The sequence below is a fragment of the Sorex fumeus genome, unplaced genomic scaffold (genome assembly GCF_029834395.1).
Source record: "Sorex fumeus unplaced genomic scaffold, SorFum_2.1 ptg000051l, whole genome shotgun sequence".
NCBI lineage: Eukaryota > Metazoa > Chordata > Mammalia > Eulipotyphla > Soricidae > Sorex > Sorex fumeus.
Window position 1 is genome coordinate 35,429,094 of NW_026606108.1, and position 26,027 is coordinate 35,455,120.

The 26,027-nt window shown below is 53.2% G+C and overlaps 2 protein-coding genes across 2 annotated transcripts in view; one reads left to right on the plus strand and one right to left on the minus strand.

Annotated features, from left to right (window-relative positions):
- The window catches only part of LECT2 (leukocyte cell derived chemotaxin 2), an 83,298-nt gene extending 67,028 nt beyond the window's left edge, over nucleotides 1–16,270 (minus strand). Inside the window, 1 exon segment of the mRNA XM_056124772.1 lies at nucleotides 16,073–16,270. Within this exon segment, the coding sequence (XP_055980747.1) occupies nucleotides 16,073–16,270 (198 nt within the window).
- The window catches only part of TGFBI (transforming growth factor beta induced), a 151,922-nt gene continuing 142,123 nt past the window's right edge, over nucleotides 16,229–26,027 (plus strand). The window contains exons 1-2 of the mRNA XM_056124350.1: nucleotides 16,229–16,402; nucleotides 21,138–21,236. Of these exons, the coding sequence (XP_055980325.1) occupies nucleotides 16,269–16,402; nucleotides 21,138–21,236 (233 nt within the window). The 5' untranslated portion in view covers nucleotides 16,229–16,268. The remainder of the gene's footprint in view (nucleotides 16,403–21,137; nucleotides 21,237–26,027) is intronic.

Sequence of the window (26,027 nt, forward strand, 5' to 3'; positions counted from 1 at the left end):
TTATTACAGTGGTCATTTATGTCTGAACATATATTACATAGGTTTCAAGTTTTACACTTCGAAAGAATCCCATGCTATATGTCAGTTAGGTCTCTACTGAATGCAGAGTGGGACTGACAGGAAGAAAACCATCCAAAGGTGGCAGCAGTTTGAATTCCAAAGCCCCTGGGGTGGGAGGTTTGTGGCAGGTTCTGCTGAGAAGCAAGTAAGCACGTAAGCAAGCGGGTAGCGGTGAGGATGAGCTGGCAGTGCCCTCCCTTCCCCCCTCCCCCCTCCGCCCCAGCCCTCATCCCTCTCATCCTGTTTCTAGACATTAAATAGCTGGTTCAATGCCGGGATTTTATGGGAGCAAATTACTAAACGATTTCCATAACGTGAAGGGAAAACAGAGGTGGAGCCCAAGCCCAAATGCTAATGCAAGTTTCTGCATTAAAAGCACATTTATCATGGGCTTGAACCAAGGCCAGGCTGGGGCAGGGAGAGTGAGCTGGAAGGAACCATTGGTGCATATTCCCTTTGAAGTTCGGGGATCCGGTTTCTGCAGGCTGTGGTAATGAACCTATCTTTTCCAAGTAAAGAGTAGTGCCATTCTCGAGAAGGGAGGGGCCCACGTTTGAAGGTCTGCACAGGAGAGAGAACGTTTTCTTTCTAGGCAATGTTTGTGCTGCCGAGACCAAAGTGACGTACCTCGTGTGGGTTTTGCCCATTCCTCTTAGAACAGTCATGTATAAAAAGCTTTGAGTCAATGAAAGAAACTGCCGTGCCAAATAAGCTCTGGCGGGCGGGGAAGCTGTCTCGCAGGCTGCGTGGACGCCCGGGCCTGGCCTGAGTTTCCCAGGTTCTAGCAATGTCCTGGTCCTGCCCTCTAGCTCCGGAAGGGCGGGTGGGGTGAGGAGCACTTCCATGGGAGCAGCTCTATGTGCCCAGCCAAGGGGTGGGGGAGGACAAACAAGGCTGAGTGTCACCCTACTAGGCCCTGGCAGCCTTCAGTCTAGGGGCGAGTGATGGGCAGAAGGGAGAGACCCCGTGTGACTCCCAAGTAGGGAGGAGAAAGGCCACAGAAGTCAGGCAAAACACAGAAGGGAGACCACGTCCAGGCAGAGGGAACCAGGACAGCTAGGCTGAGGTAGGCACCTCCAAAGATGTGCAGGAAGTGGACCAGAAGACAGATCAGAGGTGCACACATGGGTAGCCGAGGCTGAGTGGGAAGGGAGATCCACTGGGTGGGAGGGCAGGGAAGGGTCTGGCAGAGGCAGGGCAAGAGTTGGGGGCGGTGAGAGGAGTTGAAAGTGGCAGGTCCTGCAGGAGCTTGTGGAAAGGGAACTCTCAGCATTGGACCCTCCCACCAAGAGGCTCCCAGGAGCTCCAGAACTGCTTCTGGGACTCTGGGCAGAACTGGTGGAAGGCGTGGTCTGGGCCATCCGTATTTGTATGAAGCTCCCTGGACTCAGTGGGACTCAGAGGCTGCTGCCATGGTGAAAACCAGAGGTTTGTAAGCAGATGCTGGCGAGGTGGAGCAGGGAGGGTCTGTCTGGGAAGCTGAAGACTGTGCCTGCAAGGCTGGTCCACAGAACCACACCAGTGGCCAAGGCAGCACTCTGGGGACAGATGCCTTGTCAAGTAGACAGAGTTCACCCCTCAATGGCATATTGGTGGAAAGGGGAAATGAAGAACTCTGGCCTCTGTCACCTGTTCTTCCGGGCAACTTGGCCCCAGCTCAGAGCAGCCTTTTCAAAGGGGAAGCTGGGCTACACAGGCCCCAAGGATGCCGGAAGAGCTCTGGGAGAAGAGGCCATTGGGGTGTCAGGATTTTTTTTCCAGAATGATTCTCCCACGAGTGCTCCCCTGAGAGTGAGGGAGTACTCTTCTGGGGGCTGGCTTTCTCTCCCCTCACTTCCCCCCTCCCTTCCCTGGATTCCTTCAGACACTCTGCAAAGCAAAACTAGGGTTCCCTCTCCTCCCACTCACCTGGGTGTTGTACCTGGGTTCAAAAAAAGGGCAGCCGAGCATAGGAGTAGTGCAGAGACTGAGTTTGGGCCCACCAGCCAGAGCTTCGCCCAGCCTTGCTGGAATCAGGTTCATAAAAGAGATGTTTATCATGAGACCTGCTTGGGGTGGGAGGGTGAGGGGGGTATAGGGAATATTTATTCAAATGGAAAAAAGAAAACCTACTTTTCTGGCCGAGAGCAATTCTGTTTTGGCTGCTGCTGTTGACAGGGAGATTGTACCATCATCATAATAGCAATCGCTTCAATAGCAGTCTGACCAGGCCCTGGTTCTGGGCACTTGAGTTCTCCCAGGAGCCCTCTGAATAAGTACTTCCCACTTTACGGAGGACATAGATGAGGTTTGGGGTCTTGCCTCAGGTCTCGTGGTCAGTAAGAGGTAGAGTTGATAGACACCAAACATTTTCTATCAATTACATGAAAAACATCTATAGTTCCAACATCTCCACTGTAACACACCTACTTAAAATGCAGTGCTCTTGGTGATAGAGCGATAGTACAGTGGGTAGCGTGTTTGTCTTGCACAAAGGCAACCTGGTTTTGATCCCCGGTTCAATACTCCTGGTGGTGCATCGACCAGAGCACCACCAGGAGTAATTCCTGAGTGCAGAGCCGGGAGTAACCCCTGAGCATAGCTGAGTGTGACCAAAAAAAAGCAAAAAGTAAAATATTTTCTTAAATGACATCTTTGGCAGTTATTCACATATATGGTCAAAGTTTTTTCTTACTTATTTTATTTATCTCACTTTGGAGGCCATACCTGGCAGTGCTGAGGACTAAACTCCCAGCGTTGTGCTCAAGGATCACTCCTGGGGATGCTCAGGGGACCATATGGGGAGCTAGGGGTCAAATCCGAGTTAGCTATATGCAAGATAAGAACCTTACCCACTGCAATCTCTCTCCAGTCAATTTTAAAATGAGATGCAGTTGCCAATCCACCTGTTTCTAGGCTCAGTCGCTCAGCTATTAAAAGCTAGGGACAACCCTGTCTGTTCAGCAGGACTGTTGCGGAGTCAGATGGGAGACCCCAAGAAGGAGCCTGGCCTGTTAGCACCTTCCCCAGAGTTTCGCCCAGCCTTGCTGGAAATAGGTTCATAAAAGAGATGTGTTTGTCATAAGACCCGCTTGGGGGTGGGAGGGTGAGGGGGTTGGGAGAATATTTATTCAAATGGAAGAGAGAGAACTCTTTATGGTCCATGGTCCATGGTCACTATTCATGGTTCATAGTCCCTGGGAACTATTTCCATGGAGACAGGACATCTCTGGTGGGTGCTGGCACAGTGGAGTTCTCTTAGCCTCTCCTGACTCACCCGGCCTCACAGAAGCCCTTCTCTTCTTAGCCCATACTGCATCCTCCAAAAATAAGCAAATGGGTCACTGAGCAGGTGCTGGGAAGTGGACAGAGAGTGAGGCAGACCTATCCCTTGCCCTTCCCCAACTTGTCATCTTGATGTAACCGGACAGTTCCAACGCTGACAGATGCCACTGAAGTTGAAAAATAGGGGCCAGGATAGGCTTCAAGAAAGAGCATCAAGGCAGGCTTCATGGAGGAAGTGTGGTTTAGAAATCCCATGAGCCACTGAGAGCCACAGAGCTGGCAGGAAGAGTGTGCTCCTGGGCATCCTGGAGGTGAGAATGAGCTTGCTGTGTCCTGGAGCCGGAAAGCTTTGCTGAGTTGGCCGACAACTGCATTTTTTCCTTGCCTTTTGGGGGGCTCTTCCCAGATGATGATGAGTTTCTGGAAAACCTGAAGAATCTTCTACATCTTTTGTGTTTGTCTGTGCCTTGCTCAGTGATGCCCCACCCACAGCTGGCCCTTCAGTAAATGCCAGTTCGGTGTTGGACTTACTAGAAATGGAGGCCACCTGAGGTAACTCTGGAGCTCATATTCTACAGCCCTCGCTCTGGGCAGCACTGCCTAGAACCCAGTCTAACTCACAAAGAGGCTACAGAACCCCACCTGCTGGACCCTGAGACATGAACTCCCATGCTGCCAGGCTCTGAAATACAGCCCTGGATCGTTCCAGAGTCAGGATTATGGAGGCGCATGATCTGCAAGGGGGTGCACACCCAGCTGGGAGCCTGCGGGATGGATGGGTTGGAGTGACTTGTCTCAGCCTGCATGCCTGGCCAAGACCAACACAAGGCAGAGAGGCCAAGCCTCTAGCTCTCTCGCTCAGGACCCAGCACCATCTCCAGCAGACAAGCAGCTCTGGCCAGCTCCGTGCTCTCCCTCACCCCCTTTTGAAGCTTTCTGTTCAGGTCCACACAGATAACTCCTGCAAATGACTTCAGGAAGCCAGTTCTGGTCACTGACAAATCAAAGCCGAACTAAGATCAGCTATTTCTTCTGAAGCATGAAAGCACGGATTCTCTAGGCTGCTGCAAAGCATTCCCAGTTGTGGGATTTCTCCCCCCAAAACCCACAAGGACTGGATTTCAAGCAAGCAATGAGATCCATTTTTCTGGCCGACCCCAAGGTAGTTAGTGCCATGCCTGCAAAGGCACACTGCCCCCCTCTGTCTGCTGAAGAATGCCATGTTTATGGCAAACTCGCTAATGTGTCCAGTTTTAGCATTCAGCGCAGATTTTCCCTTGAGAAGAGCCAGTTGGCCAACCAATGGAAGTTAGAAAGAAAGTTTTCCAAAGTCAAAGGCAGCTGGAATCAGGACTGCAGAGTCACGTCCCCCCTCTGAGACTGACCCCTGGCACAGGTCTGTATACCATGGAAGACAACCCTCTCCTTGACTGCCCACGTTGCCCTTCACCTGGATTCTGCCCTGACTAATCCCATGAGAACCTGGTCTCTCCTCTTGTTCTCTCTCCTTTGCATGTCAGCACCCCAAAATCAGGAGCACATCCCCTTGGACCTGGGCTCTTGGGAACTCGGAAGTAGTGATATTCAACCAGAGCTCCACAGACCATTGCTGGGTTCATAGGGGTTGAAAAGTTGAAATCCACTAGTCTGTGGGGCTGGACGGAGAGTACAGTGGGTAGGGCATTTGCCTTGCACGTGGCTGACACGGTTTGATCCCCAGCATCTCATAATGTCCCCAGAGCCCTCCAGGAGTGATTACTGAGTACAAAGCCAAGAGTAAGCACTGAGAAAAGCTGGGTGTGGCCCCAAAACAAAAAAAAACTGTTATTGGTCTGCTGCTTCGGTCTGACCTCCATTCTGTGGACCAATGTGCAGGACACCTAAGGTCTGTAGGTGTAAAAGGGTTGAGGAATGCTGCTGTAGCAGAAATGCTTCATCTGCGGTCACCCCTAGGCCTGGGCCAGTCAACTCACAGGGATCATTCTCTAAGTGACAGGATGGATAGATGGCCTCTTTGCCTGCCTTTCTCGTGCTCCATCAGCAAATAGCACTTTTCACGGCCTTCTTTTTCCCCAGGCACCTTGCACTGAATTCCCTGTGTCTGATTGTCATTGATTCCACGGCTGATGCCCCCAAAACATTTAACCAGCGCCATGCCTCCAACTGAGGGATGAAAACAAACAGGCCACTGTGCCGGACCAGTAGCCGCCTGCTGTGCATCGGGGAGGAAGGACTTTCATTAGTTATTGTCGCTGAGCTGACTCCGTGCCAACCACCACATCTGGAAACAGTTACGGAGAGAGAGGCAGCGTGAGCATGCCGGCCCTCGTGACCCGCAATCTCTCTTTCTGCGGCGTTATTTATTCACTTACTGGTTTGGAGTGATCAGCTTGGTCCCCAGCGTGAGTTCAAGGGGCCAGAGTTAACAAGAGGCCAGTATCTGTCACAGACCTCTCCCAAGATGAAGCCAAGGTCTTATTTATGAGGTGTTGGAGGAACTTGGTATCTAAATAAACATGTTTTTGAAGTCGCATAGTGTATTGTACTTTCATCACTGAGCCAAGCCTTTGGAAGCTGGGCCTGAAGCATGGTGCCCCTCCCAGGTTTGGCAGAGCCCTGCCACCTCTGTCTCTCGGGCTTGGGGAGATTGGCACAGAGCGGATGTGCGCACATGTAAATTGCTATTTTGCACACATAGGGGGGACTTGTGTGTGGCCTCGTAGAAGGATCCGGAGCTGTGCTTGCATGGTACAGTGGTGCAGGGACCCCAGAGTTGAACCAAAGTCCCCAGGCCTTGGGGCCCACCCAGCTAAGCCTTGTCCTGGGTTTGAGGACATGGAAAAATGCCCACAGAGAAACCTTGCGTCTGTTTTTTTGAAAGAACTTAAATCCAGCCTCAGGCTCTTCAGGGTTGTTGTCTCTACAGCTGAGGGGAGAGGGTGGAGATCTTGAATAGAATAACCAGGATAGTGTTTTCTTGGCTACTGGCATAAAGGTGCAGCTGTGAGGTGCTCATGAGAAACAGAGAAGCCGAACCCCCAGAACCAGCCTGGCTCTGCTGTCTATCTTGCTGACATGGCCGCAGTCTCAAGCTGGGGATGATTCACCCCTTCTGGGAAGCTTCCTGCTCCCCCCACCCTCCGTTGACCCACGTCCCCCCTCACCCCCATCATCTGCATGGTTGGGTACTTCCCTTCAGAGTTCTTGTTGCACAGATGAAGGCACGGGGTGCTTGCTATCCTGTACGTGCAGCTGTCTCCCCTTCACCCCGACCCACTGAGAATGACTCACTTGTCTCTCTGCCTGCAGACCTCTGGCCGGTCTGCAGCTGAATTCAGTACATGCAGCATTGGGTCCCAAAGCACATGCAGGAACAAACTGGTTGTTCCTGAACATTGTCAGTTACCGTTTGCTTGTTTATACATAAGATGGCATCGCTAGTTTCTGTTGAAAAAAAAATTAGTTAAAAAATATTTCTTCAATGAAGTCACCTTGGTTCCTAACACTGCCCAGGTTTGGGGTGCGTGGTGTTCTCAGCCGGACAATTTGTGTGCCTTACCTCATGATTCCCCTAAAAGTTTCCTGTCTACGCATATTTTTTCAATGACATAGAAAAAAACTTTAAGTAAAAATGATGTAGGGCTATAGAATGAACTCAGATTCTCCTCTGTGACCTCAGAAATGTGCTAATCCACATAAACAAATCTTTTTTAGCCACCCACACCGTGGGCTCAATGCTTCCATTGTTGTGGCATTCTTGTCATATTAGATGTGAGAGAATATAAATAAATATGCACCCATTAAAATAACCTGGTTATTAGTTTGAAGAATTCTTAGGCACAGATCACTAATTGTGGGTCAGTAATTTTGAAAGGAATGAAAAAAATTTCACCTTTTTTTAGGGAATGCTCTGCCACAGAGGCAGGGTGGGATGGGGTGGATGGGGGTGGGAGGGATACTGGGATCCATGGTGGTGGAAAATGGGCACTGGTGAAGGGATGGGTATTTGATCATTGTATAATCGAAACCCAAGCACAAAAAGTTGTAAGTCTACAACTGTACCTCATGGTGTTTCACTAATAAAAATTTTTTTAAAAATTCACCTTTTTTGTTGTTGTTGTAAGTATGCCGCATTGTCAGCTATGGGGTTGTGCCAAGCATCAAAAACAAATGACCAGGGCTGGAGCGATAGCACAGCGGGTAGGGCGTTTGCCTTGCACGCAGCCAACATGGCCAACACAGGTTCGAATCCCAGCATCCCATATGGTCCCCCGAGCACCGCCAGGAGCAATTCCTGAGTGCATGAGCCAGGAGTAACCCCTGAGCATCTCTGGGTGTGACCCAAAAAGTAAAAATAAATAAATAAATAAAAGAAACAAATGACCTTTTACTTTATTCTAAGTTCTGTTACAGAGTTCTCAGAGAAACAGCCATGCTACCTAGAGAGTGGACAGGGCAGGAGCTAGATGTGGAACTCCCTCTGTTCAAATGCTGAGTCTTGTGTTACTAGCTTTAGTCGCTGTTCTGGCAAGTTCCTCCCCTCCTCTGGTCTTGCCCTCCTCATCTGCAAGAAAAATAGCAATACCCAAACCTTAGGATTCTATTAAAAGCAATTCAGTGCGTGGAAAGTACTTAGAGTAATGCCTCTCTGGTTGGTGTGCTAAAATGAGTCTTTCATCAGCCCTATTCGGCGTAGACATGCTTGCAAAGAGGAGGGCGCCAGTCCTGAGTCCCCAGCCTCAAGCCCATGTGGTCCCACGCAGGCCCTCCTCAAGGGGTGCTGCAGAGGCTCCCCGCTTTTACAGTCGTTTGAAGCAGCCCTCCAGGCACTTTTATTGCTGCCTCTTATCTCAGCATTATTTATTTTTTGTTTAGTTCAGTTTAGGGTCACACCTGGTGATGCTCAGGGCTTATTCCTGGCTCTGCAGTTAGGAATTATTCCTGGCAGTGCTCAGGGGACCATTTGAAATGCCCAGAGTCAACCGGGTGTGTATCACAGAGCACTGGAGTGGGGGATATATTTTTCCCTTTCATTCCAGGATCAAGGTGCCAATATGGAGAATAAACATGTTCCCAAATATTCAAACCAACAGGCAAAAATGTATGGCTCTTATATCCTGTCCACACAGTGCACATTGCTTGCTGTACCTTGAATAAAAAGGACAGGGCTGTTCTGAGAGAGGCACAGTGATATCAGAATAAGAGTGATTTCTCTCAGAATGGCGGCTGTGGCGCCAGCAGTCATAGCAACCTCTCCTCCCCCTTCTGCTCTGATGCTGTCACAGTACTCTAGCTGAATCTGTCTTTCCACCTGGGCCAGGTTAGCAGCAGGTTGGAGGGTGGAGGGCTGTAGTGGGGGGAGGGGGAAATAGGGTTGGTGATGTATTCTAAGAATCAGGATGTGATACTAGTAGCACCTGCCTCAGAAAAAGTTTAGTCCTTTGTGCAAAGATGAATGCCCCTACCAGGAAGGAAAACCAGGACCAATGTTACGAGCCTCTGCCTGACCCAGAGGGGACCCAATTCGGTCTTGTCCAGCAATATAAAGCAGTTCCTGGTTCTGCGTATCTCAAACCTGTCCCTTGGAATCTGGTTGTAAGTTAAACTTTCAGAGATGAAGCCAGACAATGAATGAAGCTCCATATGTTAACTGGGCTCTGGACCAAGTTTCTCTGAAATGGTCAATGGAGCCCAGGTATAAAAAACACAAGGGCTAAAGGCTACAACTATTAGATTCTCCATGAAGTGGAAAGGCCATGGAATACAGAGCAACTGAACAACACAATAGCTCAGAGAGAGGGTAAGGAATTTGCCTGAAGACACACAGCTTCTTGGTGACAAAGCCGGTTCTGAATGGAGTTTTTTCCTGTGAGTGAAAGACTTCAGCAGAGGAAGAAGAGGCAGGACTGCGTGTTGTACGCAGAGAAGGGGCATGCTCTGGGCTGCCCGGGTTGATCAAAAGTCAGACTTCTGTAAAGGACTGAAGAGGCCAGGTTAATTGGGGCGGGGGGCAGGGGCAGGGAGCAGGACTTCCTAAGTGTTTTTCAGAACCTGGACTGTTTGGTTTTTATCATTCGTCTAGCTTCTCCGGTGCCTTCCAAGCTCACGGTATGTGCTTGTGTTCGTTGGTTCAGCCAGAGAAAAAAAACAAGCGGAGGATTTGGGATTGTCTCTCCCGGACAGCAATGCAGGAATGGCATGTGGAGAGACGTGGCACTTGGGGAAGGTAAGGTAAGCAGGTGGGGGATGAGGTGGGCGTGGTGGGAGCTGAGGCGTGCAGCTATACTCAGAGAGATCCCTGTGGGATCTTGAGACCGGTTGCTTGCTTGCGGCTGGAAAGGAGAAGAGGGGCAGAGCAGGCCAGGGGGTTTCCATCTTTCTCCAGCGCCCCACAGATTTCCCAATGAAGAGCCGGAAGAGGAGGAGCCACAGGGATGATGGAGATGCCTGACTGTCTCTAAGACCTTTGCCCTCCATGGGAGGAAGCTCGAGGGGAGCAAAGGAAAGCTGGGGCTGAACTTCCCTCATCAGATCAGCCATGCCAGGGTGAGCACTCTCCTGTGGGCACTGCACCGCAGGAATCTTTGCGGTCAGCCAGCAGAGGCAGCTGCCCAGGGCCTCTGGGTTCTTCTCTTTTAAGAGATTTTTTTCTGAGCCAAATCAATGCGCGTCTTTGAAGAATCAGTTTCCCTGGAAAATAAAGTTGGGTTGGAGCCATCAAGTAGCTTTTGGCGGGCCCAGTGGGAAAGACTGCTCTCTGGAGAAGCTGTGAAGACAGCATGTCACTGAGGAAGGGGAACTTAGGGGGACACAGCACCATGGCGGGGAGGCCTGTGACAGCTGGCCTGTCCCTGTCCCTGGTGGGGCTTGACACTATTGGTTTAAGTTCTTTCTGCTACAAAGCTGGAGACTACCTTGGTGCCCTTAGCGGGTCTTGAAAGGGGAGAAGAATAGGAGAAGGCCTTGTCCTTAACCTGTAGAGTGTGGGGACATGCTGAATATCAAACACTGAGCCCCAGGAAAAGCCACTCGCTGTCCCCCAGCCTCCGCCACCAACGTGAGCTGACCCACAGTGCCAGCAGAGATTTCCAATGTGGCATTTTGTTTTGTTTTGTTTTGCTTGGGGGTTTGTAGCACTGACAGTGCTCAGGGCTTACTCTTACTCCGCACTCAGGGATCACTCCCGGTGGGCTCTGGGGAGCATATGGGGCTCCGTGTATTGAACCAGATCGGCTGCATGCTAGGCAAGTGCCTTGCCTGCTGTACTATCTCACTGGCCCTCCATGTGGTGATTTTTTTCTTGGAGCAAATGTTTGGGTGTGCAGTAGCCCCTTCCCTTACATGTGGCTTCACTTTCTTGGGTTTCTGTCACCTGTGGGTCCCCAAGGTTCCGAAGGACTATACCCAGGATCCTATTTCAGGGAGCATGCCTTTACATACCTTTTATTGTAGCGCACAGTAGGAATGGCTGTCATCTTGTAGTCACTGTGACTCTGACTTATAGATCAAATGTTATCCATGGGTGGGGGTGGGGGTGGGGGAGAACCCGTGCCCAGGGTTCCGGGCTGTCCGTGGGCTCAGACATTCACTGGGAGACTTGGGGCACATTGCCAGGGTAAAGGGGGAAGACGGACCAATGTGTTTATGTCAATAGCTATACTTCCTGCAAGTTTTACCAAGTCAACTCCTAGTGCAGGCTTAAGTGGGGCTTTGGCTATTTAACATAACCCTGTAGACCTGCCTGCGCAACTCAGGCACTGACACACACGGAACACCTGGGCTCCTTTATGAAGGGGCAGGGGTGCGGGTTCTAACAAACCCCCTTGCTAGCAGGCTCTGTCTAGGGCGGAGACTGTTGCATGCAGACTGTATTTGGAGTGGCCAGGTTAGGGAGAATTCTGAGCAGCTAACTCTGAATCCCCTTCCCTGGCACACTCACGGCCCCCCGCTGGGATGCAGAGGCTGTTTCTGGCAGTTGTATGCCAGCCGCCTGCCGTCATTGCTGTGGTAAAGTGCTGTGTGTTGCACGAAGCATGGAAATTTCCCAGATTTGGAATCATGTGCTCTTTGAAATTGGAGATCCTGTGCCCAAAACTTACCCTGCCAGAGCCAGGGTGTGACTCAAGCCGCAGATATGTGTGCCCCCCAGGCCAGCTTCCATCCCTGACACCTGGTGCTTACCCCAAGTCCCACACCACCAGGTGTGGTCCTGGGGGTCCCTGAGGCCAGCTCAGCCCTTGGATGTGGGGGAAGGGAATCACCCTCCTTTCTCCCTAACAAGTTCATGTCTTGGTTAACAACTTGAAGAGCTCTCTGATTTGCTGTGCAGTAACTGTCAAGGCTGACTGCCCTCAGGAAATTATCTGACCCTGTCATCTAACTCCTCCAGTGTCCAGACGGCGCCAGAACCCTGGGGAGGATGGAGTGGGCATTGGGAAGCGTGAAGTGAGGCTGCAGTGCCAGCTCTCCTGCCAGCAGACCCTGCAATGGCTCTGCAGAACTTGTTGGAACTACTAATTCATTCTGATGTTTAAGACTTATTGTCAAGCACAGCAAGGTTATTTCTTTAAAAAAAAAAAATCAAACTAGGGCTGGAGCGATAGTACAATGGGTAGGGCGTTTGCCTTGTACAATGTTGACCTGGCATCCCATATGGTCCCCTGAGACCCTCCAGGCTTAATTCCCGAGTGCAGAGCCAGAAAGTAGCCGTGAGCATGATTGGGTCTGGCCCCCAAGCAAAAACCAAACAAACTGAGCTCTTTTTGTGAGTGATCTTGTCTTTGCCACAGAATGTGAGAAGAGTTGTTTTTATATAGTGTTTGTAAAAAAGTCTGCTCATTCTTCCCAACAAGCCACTCTTTCTCATAAGTTTGTCTAGCATGGCAAGAAAAAGAAAAGGCTTCCCCGTATGAAAGACCATCAGTGAACTGGGCCCGCCCTGGCTGAGTCCAGGTCATCCTGGGGAAGAGGGACAGGGTGGGGGTGTGACTCTCACTAGCAGCATCTTGTTTTGTTTTGTGTTTTGTTCAGGGGCCACACCCAGTGGCACTCAGGGCTTACTCCTGGCTCCACATTCAGGGATCACTCGTGGCAGGGTTCAAGGGGCCATCTATGGTGCTGGGGATCGAACGCAGGTCGGCTGAGTGCAAGGCCAGTGCCTTGCTGACCCACTGCACTTTCTCCCCAACCTTTCTGCCACAGCCTCTCTGAGCAGCCGTCTGGAGGTACAACAGGTTTCTGGTGGCAGGAATCAGAGTTTTACAGTTTGGGAGAGGGCGCTAGTGGTGGGGCATGGAGGTGGAATGTTTTCTTATCTGAACAATAAATGAAGTACCACTGTAATCTCTTTTACTAAGCTCATGGAAAACTAGAGTCATCAGCTGCTAGCTTTACAGATGAGGGGGATTTTAACAGCAAGATTACCTGACTTGACTCGAAGCTCGTAAATCTTGCTGGAGGGAGAGCTGAGCCCGAAGGCAGGCAAGATCCCGGCCCTTCGGCCCAGGGAACATGGTCCCTAGAAATTGGGGCAGCCAGCACTGCTGTGCCAGGGCAGACTTCAAGCCCAAGCTTGACTCTGAGTGTTCAACAATGTCCTCTGCCAAGTTGTCATGTTGCAACAGAGACATGTTTTGCTTTCAATCAATGAACTGATCATTCTTTCAGATGATTCCTTCAACAGTTGCTGAGTGATGATTGTATCTTTTCAGTGACCTTTATATATAAAAAATTACTTGGGAGAAGAGAGCAACTCCTGTTTATTGGCCCCTTGATGGGGATAACACCATCATGTCACGTACCCGCGAGTTGTGGGAGGTAGGCTTGACTGTTCTATGAGATAAGTTGTAGTTGAGGCTTCTACTAAAGAGGGGTCAAACGATGCACCCAAGGTGACACTGATTATTAGTTCACGGGCCTGGGATTCACACCGAGATCACACCGTACTCCACAGCCCACACACTGCAACATAGAGCACAGGTAAGGCCAACAGTGTTCCAAGCCTCCAACCTAAATTGAATCAGACACAGTTGCCAAAGGTTGGCTGCTTCTTTTCCCAAAAAGTCCTTTTACTTACCCTGCAGGTCAGACCACCTTCTTATCACAGGCTTGTTTGACAGCAGATGAAGTGCGCAGAGACCACAGCACCCGCTCAGGGCTGCCTTCCGAACTCCTGAGCCTAGGGGCCATCAGATGTATATCCTGAGTAAGACTATTGCCAAAGACACGGCTCTGCTCAGGGCACTGACTGAGATGATCATCACATAAAACCGTTTTGGACATGGAAATCATCAAAACGCTTTTTCCCAGCCAGAGCACTGGTTCACAGGTCTACTGACTGCTTTGCATGTTGGAGGCCTGGGTTCCAGCCCTGGCATCACATGCTTGCCCCAAGCACTGCCAGGAGCAACCACTGACTGTGGTCCCCAAACCAAACCTTTCATTTTATCCTACTTTTCTGGATTTTTCTTCCTGAGAATCTAGAAAAAGAAGAAAGTGGTAATACCACAGTGGAGAAAAGAATCATGGATATAGAGGTGCTAATTGTTGGGGGTCCCAGACACAGACTACAGGCCCTAATGTAGCAGGAGGGTTATTTCATTATCTTAGAGACCCCCGTGAGCCCCATCTGGAAGAGGTTCCCTACACACGTTTACACACACACACACACACACACACACACACACACACTTATGACATACACGGGTCTGGGGACAGATGCCTTGCCCCTGCAGGCAGGAAAGATGGGAAGGGGGAGAGATGGGGCAATTTGACTTTCTTACACCAAAGTGCCCCAGGCCATCCACTAGTATTCAATGTAGAAGTCACCAGCCAGAGTTAGAAATTCTGGAAAACCTTCTCTAGCACTGTGCTCTTTAGTTTCCTGGCTTGATCTCTGTCTGTCTTGGAGGAGGGGGGGCTCTTAAATATTCCCTGCGGTGGCCTCGCTGGGTCAGCTCAGCCTCTCTTTCGGGGCTCCTTCTCTAACTGCTCGAATCTCCCAGTGGGCGCTTTCTGGGCACTGCTTGTCATGCTCTCTCTTCCCTCACTCACCCTCTCTCCTCTCTTCCCTGTGCCTGAGACTCTAGCCTGGTCCTTCGATTTAGAACCACCTGGCAGTGGTCTAAACATGGCAGTGGCCGTGACTCAGGTTGCACCAGCAGGCCTTGAAGGCACACTCAGGGGGGGCGCCATAGGATCACCCCTGGATTCCTGCCTCCATGGCCAGTGAATGCCACCTCTAAAATCTCCCTAAACCTGACCCTTCTCTCCGTCTGCTTTGCCAAGTCAGGCTTTTGGTAGACATGTGGTTTCACTGCCCGGGTCCCCTGCTCCTCCTGCCCCCCAAACACCCTGTCCCACACCTCTCCTTGCTTCTCCTCTCGTCCCTCCGAGGAAGCCCCTTCACCCCTGGCACTATCCTCCTCTGCCTCCACCAACCCCGGCCCTCTCCTCCTCAGACAAGTCTCTTGAAAGCCTCCTCCCACAGACCCTCACAGTCTGGCTCCACTGCTTGCCCTCCATATCCCAGGAACCCCCACCACCCCCTTCCCAGCAGACTCAGATCCAACTGTGCAGCCCAGCTCCCTGCCTATGGCTGGCTGCCTCCTGGGACTCCCTGACCTCCTGCTCTCGGCCACTGGCCGCCATCACCCACCTCTTGCTCCCCTCCGCAGAGAAGTCTCTTGCTTCTGCTCCTATCGCCGGAGGCTGCCCCACCTCTGACTCCTACCCGGGCTTCCACATTTGGCACCACGTCCTACGGGACACGCCATCCATATGACCCGTGAGCATCCCAAACCTCCTATCTCTCCTGGCAGACCTATGCCCTGTCTACCACGGGTCTTAGTCTAATAGTCGCACACACACACACACACCCCCATCCTATACACACACATCAGCTGTACCCGCTCCCTGCAGCCCTACCCTCTCTCCCACATACAGCCCCAATCCCTGCGGCACTGCCACCCCTCTGATGCCCACTTCTGCCTCCTCCAGGCAGGTTCTCACAGGGCTGCCTCCTGGCCGGGTCCTCCTGCCTCCTCACTCCCCTCATTTCTGCTAATCAATGCCTCCCTGACCCACTTCCGACATAACTTACATCGCCTGGCCAGGTCTCCATTGGTTCACGTGGGCTAGGGCTCATGATCCACCATCCCTCCTGCTCTTTTGACACCAGGCTCTGGCCATCAGCACTGATTCCCCTCCCCGCGCCTCTGGGCCACCTCCTCCCTGCTCCGGCCTCGTGGGGGTCTGGCCAGTCCATCCAGGGCCACAGGGGAGCTTTTCCAGAAAGCCTGACTCATGCACGCCACGTGAGGCTGTGTGACAGCCTGTGTCCTGGGGCGGCCGCACCCTGGGCAGGGAGCTGCTCTCCCATCTCCCCACCCTCCAGCATCTGTCAGGCACTGGGCATTGCCCAGCTGCGTGTTGAGAGAATGACTGTGCCCTGGAGAGAAGGTGCCACCCTCCTTCTCAGCACCCAGCCTTTCTGAGCCGCTGCTCACAAGGGTGCTTAAGGTGGCACGTCAGTGCTAAGACTCTCTCCCTGTGGCCCTGGAGGGGAGAAAACGGGTACTTAGAAAACAGAGACGAGGGTAGCCGGAAAGTCCCCGGGCATCAGCATCTGTCTGTCTCCTGCTGGCAGGAGCATTTTGTTTGTTTGTTTGCTGTAGGTTCTGGAAGTTTCGGAGTTCTCGGGACGCGGATGTAAGGTGGGGAGCGCCCTGCCGGGCTGCCACTCGCCTACCCGCTTGCACGCCCCCAGCAGACACCTCTGCAGCGGGCAGGCGCGCGTCGGGGCGCGGAGGCGGGGGCGGCGAGGCGGGCACCGGCCCTCCTCCTCCGCGCAGCCGGCCCGGCTCCCCGCCCCTCGCTTACTTAACCTGGCCCGCGGCGGCGGCGCGGCGCACTTCCCCGGCTCCGCGCTCGCGCCCTGCAGTTCCATGGCGCTCCTCGTGCGGCTGCTGCCCCTCGCCCTGGCGCTGGCCCTGGCGCCCGCCGCCAGCTGGGCGGGCCCCTTCAAGTCGCCCTACCAGCTGGTCCTGCAGCACAGCCGGCTCCGGGGCCGGCAGCACGGGTAAGCTCGGGGCAAGGGGACAAAGCCCCCCGCAGGGCCAGGGGGCAGCGTGGGCGCTCTCCGAGAGGGACTGGTCGGCCCCGGAGAGGGGGCGAGGCAGAGAACGCCCTGGGGGAGGCAGGGGCTGGGAAAGCGGGCCTGCACCCCCATGACCCTGGCCAGGAGCACGAGACTGACCGGCTTTGCGCTGCTGCCCCGTCCCCGGGGAGAAGGGGAGGGCGGGGTGGGCGGCTCTTGGCCCGGAGTCTCCGCGGAGAGTTGGTTGAGGCAGAGGGGAAGCCCACCTAGCCCTCACTGGTTTCTGTTCACCTGGCCAAGCCGGCTGGCCTCCATCGACTACCAAACCCGCCCTGTCCCCTCCCCTGCCGGATGAGCAGGAGTCCCTGGCCTCACGCACTTGCACAAAAGGGAAACTGAGTCTGGGGAGGGCCCACCGGTCCCCGTAACAGCCCGTGAGGCAAGAGGAAGGAGATGTAACTGTTCAAACAAGGGCTGGGCTTACAGGTGTGGAAACCTTATGGTCACAGATAGTCCTGTGAAAGGTGGAATCTGGCGGCTTTGGAAGCAGAGTCAAGCCGAGGACACCCGCAGAGCCTGGCAGAGGGAGGTGTGATTTCTGTAGCCCCCCCTGCGAGCCACCCTTGCCTGCCCCGCCTTCTCCACCGCCAGATCAGATGAGATGGGGGCAGACACGTGTGCCACCCAGATGCTACCTGCTCCAGCTATGTCCAGGCTGTGGTGTGGCCAGGACATCTGTCCTGGGAGCCCCACTGGCCGTGAGGGTGGGAGCACTCGGATTGACCTTATAGGACTGTGCAGGCGCTGACTGTGCGCTCCTAAGAGAGTGCCCTCGGGGATGGGTCCCCCTTGTTCCTCCTTCCTCTGGGTGCCCAGGGATAGGGACATTAGGGGTGACACCAAGCCAGACCAGACCTCAGTGTTCCCACCTTCCTGTTGGAGGGTAACTAGGGGCCCATGAGGAAAGAGAGAGGGAGTCACTTCAGACTTTGACTGAGGGGTGACCTGAAGGGGCAGCTAGGAAAGAGAGGGAGGGAGGGCGGGGGTGTGACTCGGTGGTAGAAGGGATGGTGTCTGGGTGTGATCCCCGGCAACCCCCATCAGAAAGAGAGTGGAACCGGGGGGGGGGCATGGAATGAGCCTGGCATTCCCAGTGTGCCCTGGCTCCCCTCAGCCCTCCTGCCTTTCTTGCCAGTGCGGTATGTTCCCATGCACTCCCTCAGTATCAGTCTCGTAGCCTCTAAGACGACAGACTGGCCAGTCCCTCTGCTACCACCACCCCAAAGCTCCCACACAGGTGGGCAGTGGGGTTCCACTGAGCCCCACCCCTATCCCAGAACTCCTACTTCTTGGACCCTAAAAAGACAGAGCAGGGAAGACAGGCTTCTGGTTCATACAAGTGTCCCCCCACCTCCCGATGGCTTTCCCTAAGGTGATTCATTAGTTTCCATTACACACACACACACACACACACACACACACACACACAGAGGCAAATTCTCTTGCTCACCATCTCTTGGTGGCTCCGATTACCGCTCACCTACCCCCTCCTGTACCCAACATTGGTGGTGGGCAGATGAAGCTTGAGGACCACATGAGGAGCCACAGACAGTGGCCCTTGGCACCTCCTCTCACTAATGGTCCCTGAAATTGCCACGGGGCAGCCTGGTCCAGTGCAGTGGGGAGCCAAGTAAGGAGGAATGGGGGATGTGTGTAGTCCCTGAAGAGAAGGGGGAATAGGGCATGGGCTGGACTGTCCTGCAGCTTTTGGTCACCCCTAACCAGGCTTGTGTGCATCATCTCCACGACACAGAGTGGCCAGTTTTCTCTGGCCCATTTTGCAATGGAGACAGTGAGCTTAGCAAGATGCGGTGACTTGGTGGGAACCCAGAAGAAGTTGGGAGGACAGAGACTGTGGTCTGGCCGCTGGACTCCAGCTGTGTCTGTTACCATAGGGTAGGGGTGGGGAAGCTTTTTTTTTGCCAAAGGCTATTTGTATATTTATAACATCCACTGGCCCTACAGCACACACAGGCAGACTTGGGCAGCCGATGAGAAGCAGACGTGTCTGTCCCCTCATGTACTGGGGCCAGATCACAGGGTTCCTTTTTGAGTTTTGGGGTGGGGGCGATTCCCCTGACAGCCCTGGGGTAGAAGACTAGGGGGGGGGGAGAAACACCGAGAGAAGGAGCAAAGCACTCAGACATGCAGATACACACCCCCAGCACAGGACTGCATTTCCTGCCACCCTTGATTTTCCAATCAAGTCAAAAAGCATGTGGAACAGTAGAGCCGTTGTGCTTTGAGGCAGAAGCCCAGAAACAACTCACGCTTCTCAATTAAGCTGCACCCGAAACTTCCCATCCTCACAGCCCACCCGAGGGGCCAGGGTGCCCATCACACCCATTTCTTCAAGGGCAGCAATGGCAGGAACTCTGCAGTGCCACCTCCACCAGAAATCCTTAGAGACTTGCAACCCCCCCACCCCCATCCCACAAGCAGCAGGAGTTCATCCACCGTGACTGTTTCCACGCGCTCCCCTAGAAACATGTCTGAGACCCTGCAGTAGTTGCCGGCTCCTGGGCTGCAGTGGAAGGAGATTCTTGGTTGCTGGCTGTGCTCTCTGAGTCCCCAGCTACACAGAGAATCAGGGGGGACTTTAGCTCGAATCCCTGGGGGTTGCGGCCTTTGGTCAGACCCAGCTGGGATGCTGGGGACCAGATGCTCTTCTTGTAGACCCCAGGATTCCACTGCTGTCTTAACCCCCCTCGGGTACGCACTGTTTGCTCCACCTCCCCCGCCCATCACCTGTCTCCTGAGCTACACCGTAGGTGAGAGGTGACAGCCACATGGTTGAAGCGAGCAGGAAGAGAGACAAAGAGTCAGGGCTTCCCCTTCACTCCCCACCACCCTCTGTGCCCTAGTCTGACCATGTTCAGCATTGATGGAGGTCAACAGGTGCTGAGCCGGGCCTGGGGATGGCGCTCCCAGCATGCACCACCATTTTCCCAGCACATCCATGGAACAGGACCTTGATTTGGGGAAGAGTATTGCCCTGGGGTGCTGAACTCTGAGTGCTTGCAGGTGCTTTCAGTCTGCCCGAACACACGCCCCTGACCATAGCTACCACTTCCCTCTGAAAATCTCCTAGTTGTCATGACACCTCCTGTTGCCTCTTCCCTGCCCCCCACCCTGCCTCTGGGGACTCCTACCGGAGCTCCTGCTACCTCGTGACCTGAGCTGCCCTGCCACAAGACCTCAGGAGCAAATATACTGACTAAAACTGGTGAAGCCAAGCCCCCCCTACCCTGACCCGCTCTGGGAGGTATCTAAGCATGAGCCAGCGAGTGCTTTGTGCTCAGTTTTCCCGAGGAGTGCTGGAGGGTCTTTGCAAACTTAAAGGACCTAAGAACAGACTTTTTAGTTTGTTTATTCTATTTATTTAGTCACCGTGAAATTACATAGTTATTCATGATTGGGTTTCAGGCACATGATGTTTCACCAGTGTCCACATCCCTCCGCCAATGCCCCCACTCCCATTTACCATGTATCTGGGAGAGTATCTCGCCCACACGGCAGGGCCTGGCAAGCTCCCCGTGACGTATTCGATATGCCAGACACAGTAACAACAAAGTCTCCAATGGAGATGTTACTGGGCCCGCTCGAGCAAATCGATGATCAACGGGAGGGCCTTTACTTTACTATGTTTGGTGGGGGTTGGGGGTGTTGCTCCAGGAGCCATTCAGCATGGAACCAAGGATTCCTGCATGTGTTCCAGTCCACGGAGTTGTCTCTGCAGCCCAGCGCTGGTGTTTTCCACCAGTTCATTCCCGGCTCCTCCTTCACCCAAACCTGGTGCTGGGCCCCATCTAGAACATGCCAGAAAGAATGAGGCAGAGAACCCACCCTCAGGTTCTTTGGAGAATGGTTGAAGAGGAGAGAGGCCACACTCAGATCTCACCTGCAAGATCCATGTAGGTCCTTAGCAGCAAAGCAAGGCTGGTCAGAGGGACAGAAAAGCATCTCCTAGGAGGAGATAGAAGCTCTCCCAGCAGCTGGTACTGTAGCTGGGGCCTGAGTCATGTCCAGCAGTGAGTAGTGGACACCAGCTTGGGGGGGGTCTCAGCAGCAGCTGGCTGAGCCCTTGAGTGCATAGGTGGGCGCTCTTGTAGGCTGTGTTGGTGGTGGTGGGGGTGGGTAGCTGACCAGGGGATGTGTCTGCAGAGCTTCCTTGGGAAGTTTGGGACTGACACAATCTGAGCTCCTGCAACAGGGCTGGTGGCAGTATGGAGAGGCCAGGCATGTGCCCGTTATGTTTCAGCATGAGATGGGGTGCAGAGAGGAGTCTGGCTGCTCTCAAAGCTGCTCCTACCAGACCTGCCTTTTTCACTTACCTTCATTCTCTCCATCTGGGACACACAGTCTGGGGAGTTTCAAGAGACGCTTCTTTAAATTTGAAGATGTACTGGGAGTGAGCAAGTGTCAATGTCCAAGAAAGATTGCTGTCAGTGCGTGACCTGTATTTGGGTCATTTTTACTTTGGAGGGAGGGGGGGCCCTTGTGGCAGGGAGAGATGGTGATCTCGATCAGAAGAACCAGAGGGTACCAGTAGGTCATCCTGCTGCCCCTTCTCCATATCTACATTGTTGTCATGACCCTCTGAGGGATGGCGTGAGGTTGCGAGGCGTCTTGGTCATGTTGCCACCTTTGATTTCAGCCCCAACGTGTGCGCTGTGCAGAAGGTCATTGGCACCAACAAGAAGTACTTCACCAACTGCAAGCAGTGGTACCAGAGGAAGATATGCGGCAAATCCACGTGAGTATTCGTGACAGCTGCAGGCCACCACGAGGCCACCCTGGCTGTGGGGACGCCGGGCTGCAGGGGCCCGTGGACTGGGTCAGACTTCTGAAGGGTAGGCTGCCTGCTGAGCCTGGAAGATGCATTTGCAAACCTGTCCAGAAACTGTGTGCTGGGGAGGGCCATTATCAGCTGACCAGTTTTGCTTTTCATGTTTAAAGCTCCTGAGAAAACTCGGATATGTTTTTCAGAGCAGGGTGGAAGCCACCAGCCTCTGTCAGGGACCAAGAAAACGCATTGATCAAGTCATACTAAATACCACCTGCTAAACTAGTCCAGGGTCACATCCCCCAAAAGTTGAATGCTCATCCCGACACAGCACAGTTTATTAACAACCTGAGCTTTGCTCCCGAATTCAAACCCTGCCTCTTGCCACTTGGGCAAGCTTTCTTATCTTTGAAACCCTCAACTGCATCATCTAAGAAACCGGGAATAGTAGCCAGAGTCCTGGGGGCAGGGAGTCCCTTATGAGGATGGGATGAAAGAATGCAGGGACTGAATCGGTCACCTGGCTTACCTCAAGTGCTTGGTAAGCCTGCTTCTTATTATCTATAAATCAGGGCCACACAGGAAGAGAGCGTGTCCTTGGTGTGTGGCCTATTGTGGTTACAATAGGGCTTACCAATGTTTCCATATGAGCAGGGGGTTGGGACATTCACCCCAACTTCTCTGCCACCCAACAGAAGCTTATCCTAACAGAATTCCAGGGATCCTAATCTATTGCAGCACCAGCCAGCTCTCTGCCAACAACAGGGAGAGGCCCCTGCAAAGCCTTCAGGCCACTTGTGAGGGCCCGACCTTCTTCCGCTGTATAATAGGAGGATTAAGAGGCTCAGAGCCACTCTCTCCAACGCTTTCCCATGGCCCAGATTTGTCATCATTTGGCTTGTGACATTGCTACTGAGCAGACAACTCCTCCAACTTCGTAAACCAAATGAATGGAAGGGGGAGTTACTGTTCTTTCCCTGGAGGGCCCACATCATGTTAGGCCATTATCAATCTTAGTATGGTTGGAGGGAACTCAGGGACCACGTCGGGAGGGAGACGAAAGCAGCTCCCTGATTGCCTGTCGAGAACTGGTCAGGGACAGCTGGCTGTCCCCTGGACCCTACCTGGCCTCAGAGCTGAAGGTGGAATGATCTAAGAGGACCCTCAAGTCTAGGGGAACCAACCCCAGTAGCAGCACTGTGACTGCTGCTTCTCTCCGCCAAAGATGATGCCAGCTCTCTTTCACATGTCTTTCCATGGTGCCAGGACAGAGTTGCACCTTCAGTACGCTTTACCTTATCCACAGATACAGCTGACCTGCTCAAAGAAACAGGCCCTTCATCATGTCTCTGCACACACCACCAGCCCCCAGATAATTGTTTCTTGGAAAATAGACAAAGCGTCCAGTTCCTCCATATCCCAGAGCCCAGCATCCCTGCAGAACTGTCCCTGGTTAGAGCTGGCAGTGGGGTGGCACCAGCCATGGTATCCCAGGGGGGCTCTGCACTGAAGCCCTTGCCTGGTTCCCTCACAATGCTGCTTCCCTCCCCTTGTTTCTCTTCCCCTCCCTCCCCTTCCCCTCCCCCTCCTCTTTTTCTCCCTTTCCTTCCTCCCCTCAGAGCTTGCCTCCAACTTCCTTTGTGCTCCCTGCAGAGGCCAAGGTTCCCGATGGCCAGGCTGGCCATGCAGGGGACAGTGAGGAGGCATGTGAAGGAGGTGGCCTGGGGGGGGGGGGTGCAGGCCCTGGGAAAGGAAGAGCTGAGTGGGGCTGTGTGGGCGGTGGGAAGAACCAGGGGCAGAGCCGGGAGAGCAGAGCCAGTCCCAGGTACTGCTGATGGCCTGGGCACCCAGAGACACTTTCACTGCTTGAGCATGCTCCTTGCTTCCAGGCGTTTTGAAAGAGGAAATGGGGCTAGGAAAATGGGCTGATCCCGGCCAAGAGGGTCCCTTGCTGGACTGTCACGTGCTGTGTCGGGAAGGCAGTCCTGACTTGGAAGAGGCCCGAGAGGGCAGGGCAGGAAAGGGAAGCAGCTGAACTGACTCTGAGCTTCCAAGAGAGCTGAGGCCAGGCCTTCGCCTTTCCCTGTGCGTCTGGGATACAGGCTCAGAAGGGAGTTGCCATCTGTCCCCAGGAGCCATGCACCTGCTGGGTCCAAAAGGGGAGAAGGCAGGGTGTGTCGGCTGCAATGATGGCACCCTGGAAATGGGTCACTTGAGGGACTGGAGTGATAGAACAGTGGGTGGGATGCTTGCCCTGTTCAATCCTCAGCACTCCATATGGTCCCTGAGTCTGCTAGGAATGATTCCTGAGTAAGGCCTGAGCACCTCCAGGAGGGAGGGAGGAAGGGAGGGAGATAAAGAGGGAGGAAAGGAAGGAGGAAGGAAGGAAGGAAGGAAGGAAGGAAGGAAGGAAGGAAGGAAGGAAGGAAGGAAGGGAAGGAAGGGAGGAAGGAAGTTGTCTTTTGGTGTATTTATCCAGGTGAGGGCCATACTGACCATTGAAGAGCTTTGCAGTGGCCAGAACAAAGTAGACCCTTCGGTGCCAATCCACTGTGGGCAGTGGTTCTACTGCTGCTTGCAAACAGCTGGGGCAGCTGAGTGGGCTGGGCTGGGTGCAGAGTGGGGAAAGGGGGGCTGCAGGTCTCAGGATGCCTTATGGCTGTGGGAGAATTTCCACTTCAAAGCCTGCGTGGACGCCCAGTTTGTGGGCTGACAGAGACCCTGGAATCACCCCTCTGCTGCCCTTACTACAGGCTTCCCATCTGCCAATGTAGGAAGGAGGGGGCAAACCACATTCAGCCCGCCTGTCTGCTGAGACATTGTTTTCAGAATGTCAGACAGTCGCTCTTTTGCAGTTCCCCAAAGAGAAGCCCTTGAGTTTGTCAAGCCTGGGCCAGGAATCCCATTACTGGAAGTGCTTAGCAGGTCTCAAGTTTACTGCGTGAATGAATGAGGGACTTGATGACTTGAAAATTTCACTGGAGCTTTCCCTTCAAATCCTAAACCATGCAGGAGCTGCCACAATAGCTCATCAAACACGGTTAGGAGGAAACTGGCCTCCCACTCGCAGGCCCCCACCATCACTCACTGTCACATTTTCCCGAGCCACAGCTGGAGCTGAGGTGCAGGAAGTTGTGGTCAGAAGCCTGAGGCCTCTCCATGGACTGCCTTTTTGCTCAGGGCTCCTCTCAGGGTGCAAGGGAGGTTTCATGGCCTTGGGAAGCCGACGTTACAGGGCTGGGAGAGCCATTACGGGCACCCAGACAGTGTAAACGTGGCCCTGGCAGAGTTTGCCAGCCAGAGCCAGCAGACAAACATGGCAGCCATCCCCTCGCAAGCTCTTGAAGTTCTTTCACAAGCTGCGTTACTTTTCACAAGTGTAGTTGGCTCTCTTTGCACCCAAGATGAGCTGGCAGGGTCACCCTCGGTAGCAAGCATGGCCTCGCCCAAGGGCTGAAACATTCCTGCCCCCTCATTTAGCATTGCACGAAAGCAGAGAAAGTGAACTTTTTCCAGAGTGCCAGCGCTGTTTTCCAGTACATCTCATCCTGGGTTGGGGCGCCAGAACCCTAATCAGTGAAGCTGAGCTAGAGGCCTTTTTGCCCCACCACCCTCTTTCTCAGTACCCCAAAACCCTGGTCTCCCAAGAGGGAAAGGATGATGGCAAGAAGGCATGAGGGAAGCCAGACTGCCCCACGCTCTCCCCAGCATCCCCTGCGTGTCTTATGTTTCCTGTGTGAGTACTAAGAGATCATTCAGGAGTTTGGGCATGTGCTTGCATGTGTGGGACCCCAGTTCACTCACTGGTCCCTCATCACCAGGTACAGCCCTGGTGGTCTACGATGCCGCAGAACTGGAGTAGCTCTGCACTGTTGGGCCAGAACCCTGCCCAGTGGGACATGGTTGGCTGAGGAGAATGGCTGGGAGAAATCCTGGTACCCCTGCTAAACACCACTGGGGAAGACTCCCACCAAAATTAAGTGTCCTGGACCAAAGAGATAGCGCAAAGGTTAAGGTGCTGACCCAGGTTTAATTCCCTGTACCGCAAATGGTCCTCTGAGCACAGAGCCAGGAATAGCCCCTAACCATGGCTGGGTGTGACCCCCAAACAAAAATCTCCTGAGTGACCAGCTAGGATTCCCACCCCTATCCTGCCATGAATAATCTGACCCAAGTAATGGAAATTTTATCTTCAGTGAGGCTTCTGTCAAACACCTCTATCGGGCAGAGTTTTTCACAGGTTCTAACTCATTTCTCTACCTCCTGGGGGATGCTTGGCTCGCATGGGATTCTTTATCTGCTGAGTATTTACACGAGTATCGTGTTGGAGTAAGGGAAGGTGGTGAGCAGAAAACTGAACCGCCCAAATGGTTCGTACCACAGCCCGTGGATCTGCATTCATGCTCCAGGGGGTAGGAAAAGAGATGGCAGAAACTGGTTCCGTGGAAGATTGAGATTGGGGGGGATTAGCCTGGTTTCTCTGGTAATCCCAGGGAGTCGGAGAAATAGACGTGATCAAGAACCTTGAAGGAAAAGGACAGGCCCACAAGCCTGGGGTTACAGGAGGCCTCTCGAGGTGGAGAAAAACAAGAAGTTTCTCCCCTAGAACTTGAGAAGGTACCTCTGGTTTTGACCTTGAAAGGCCAAGTTTTGATCCTGTCTGACACCCAGAACTGTAGGACGACAATTTTGTGTTCATTGGAGAATTTGTCAATGGAATAAGCATCTGTGAGTGCCTCTCTGATGTTACCCTGGACTTAG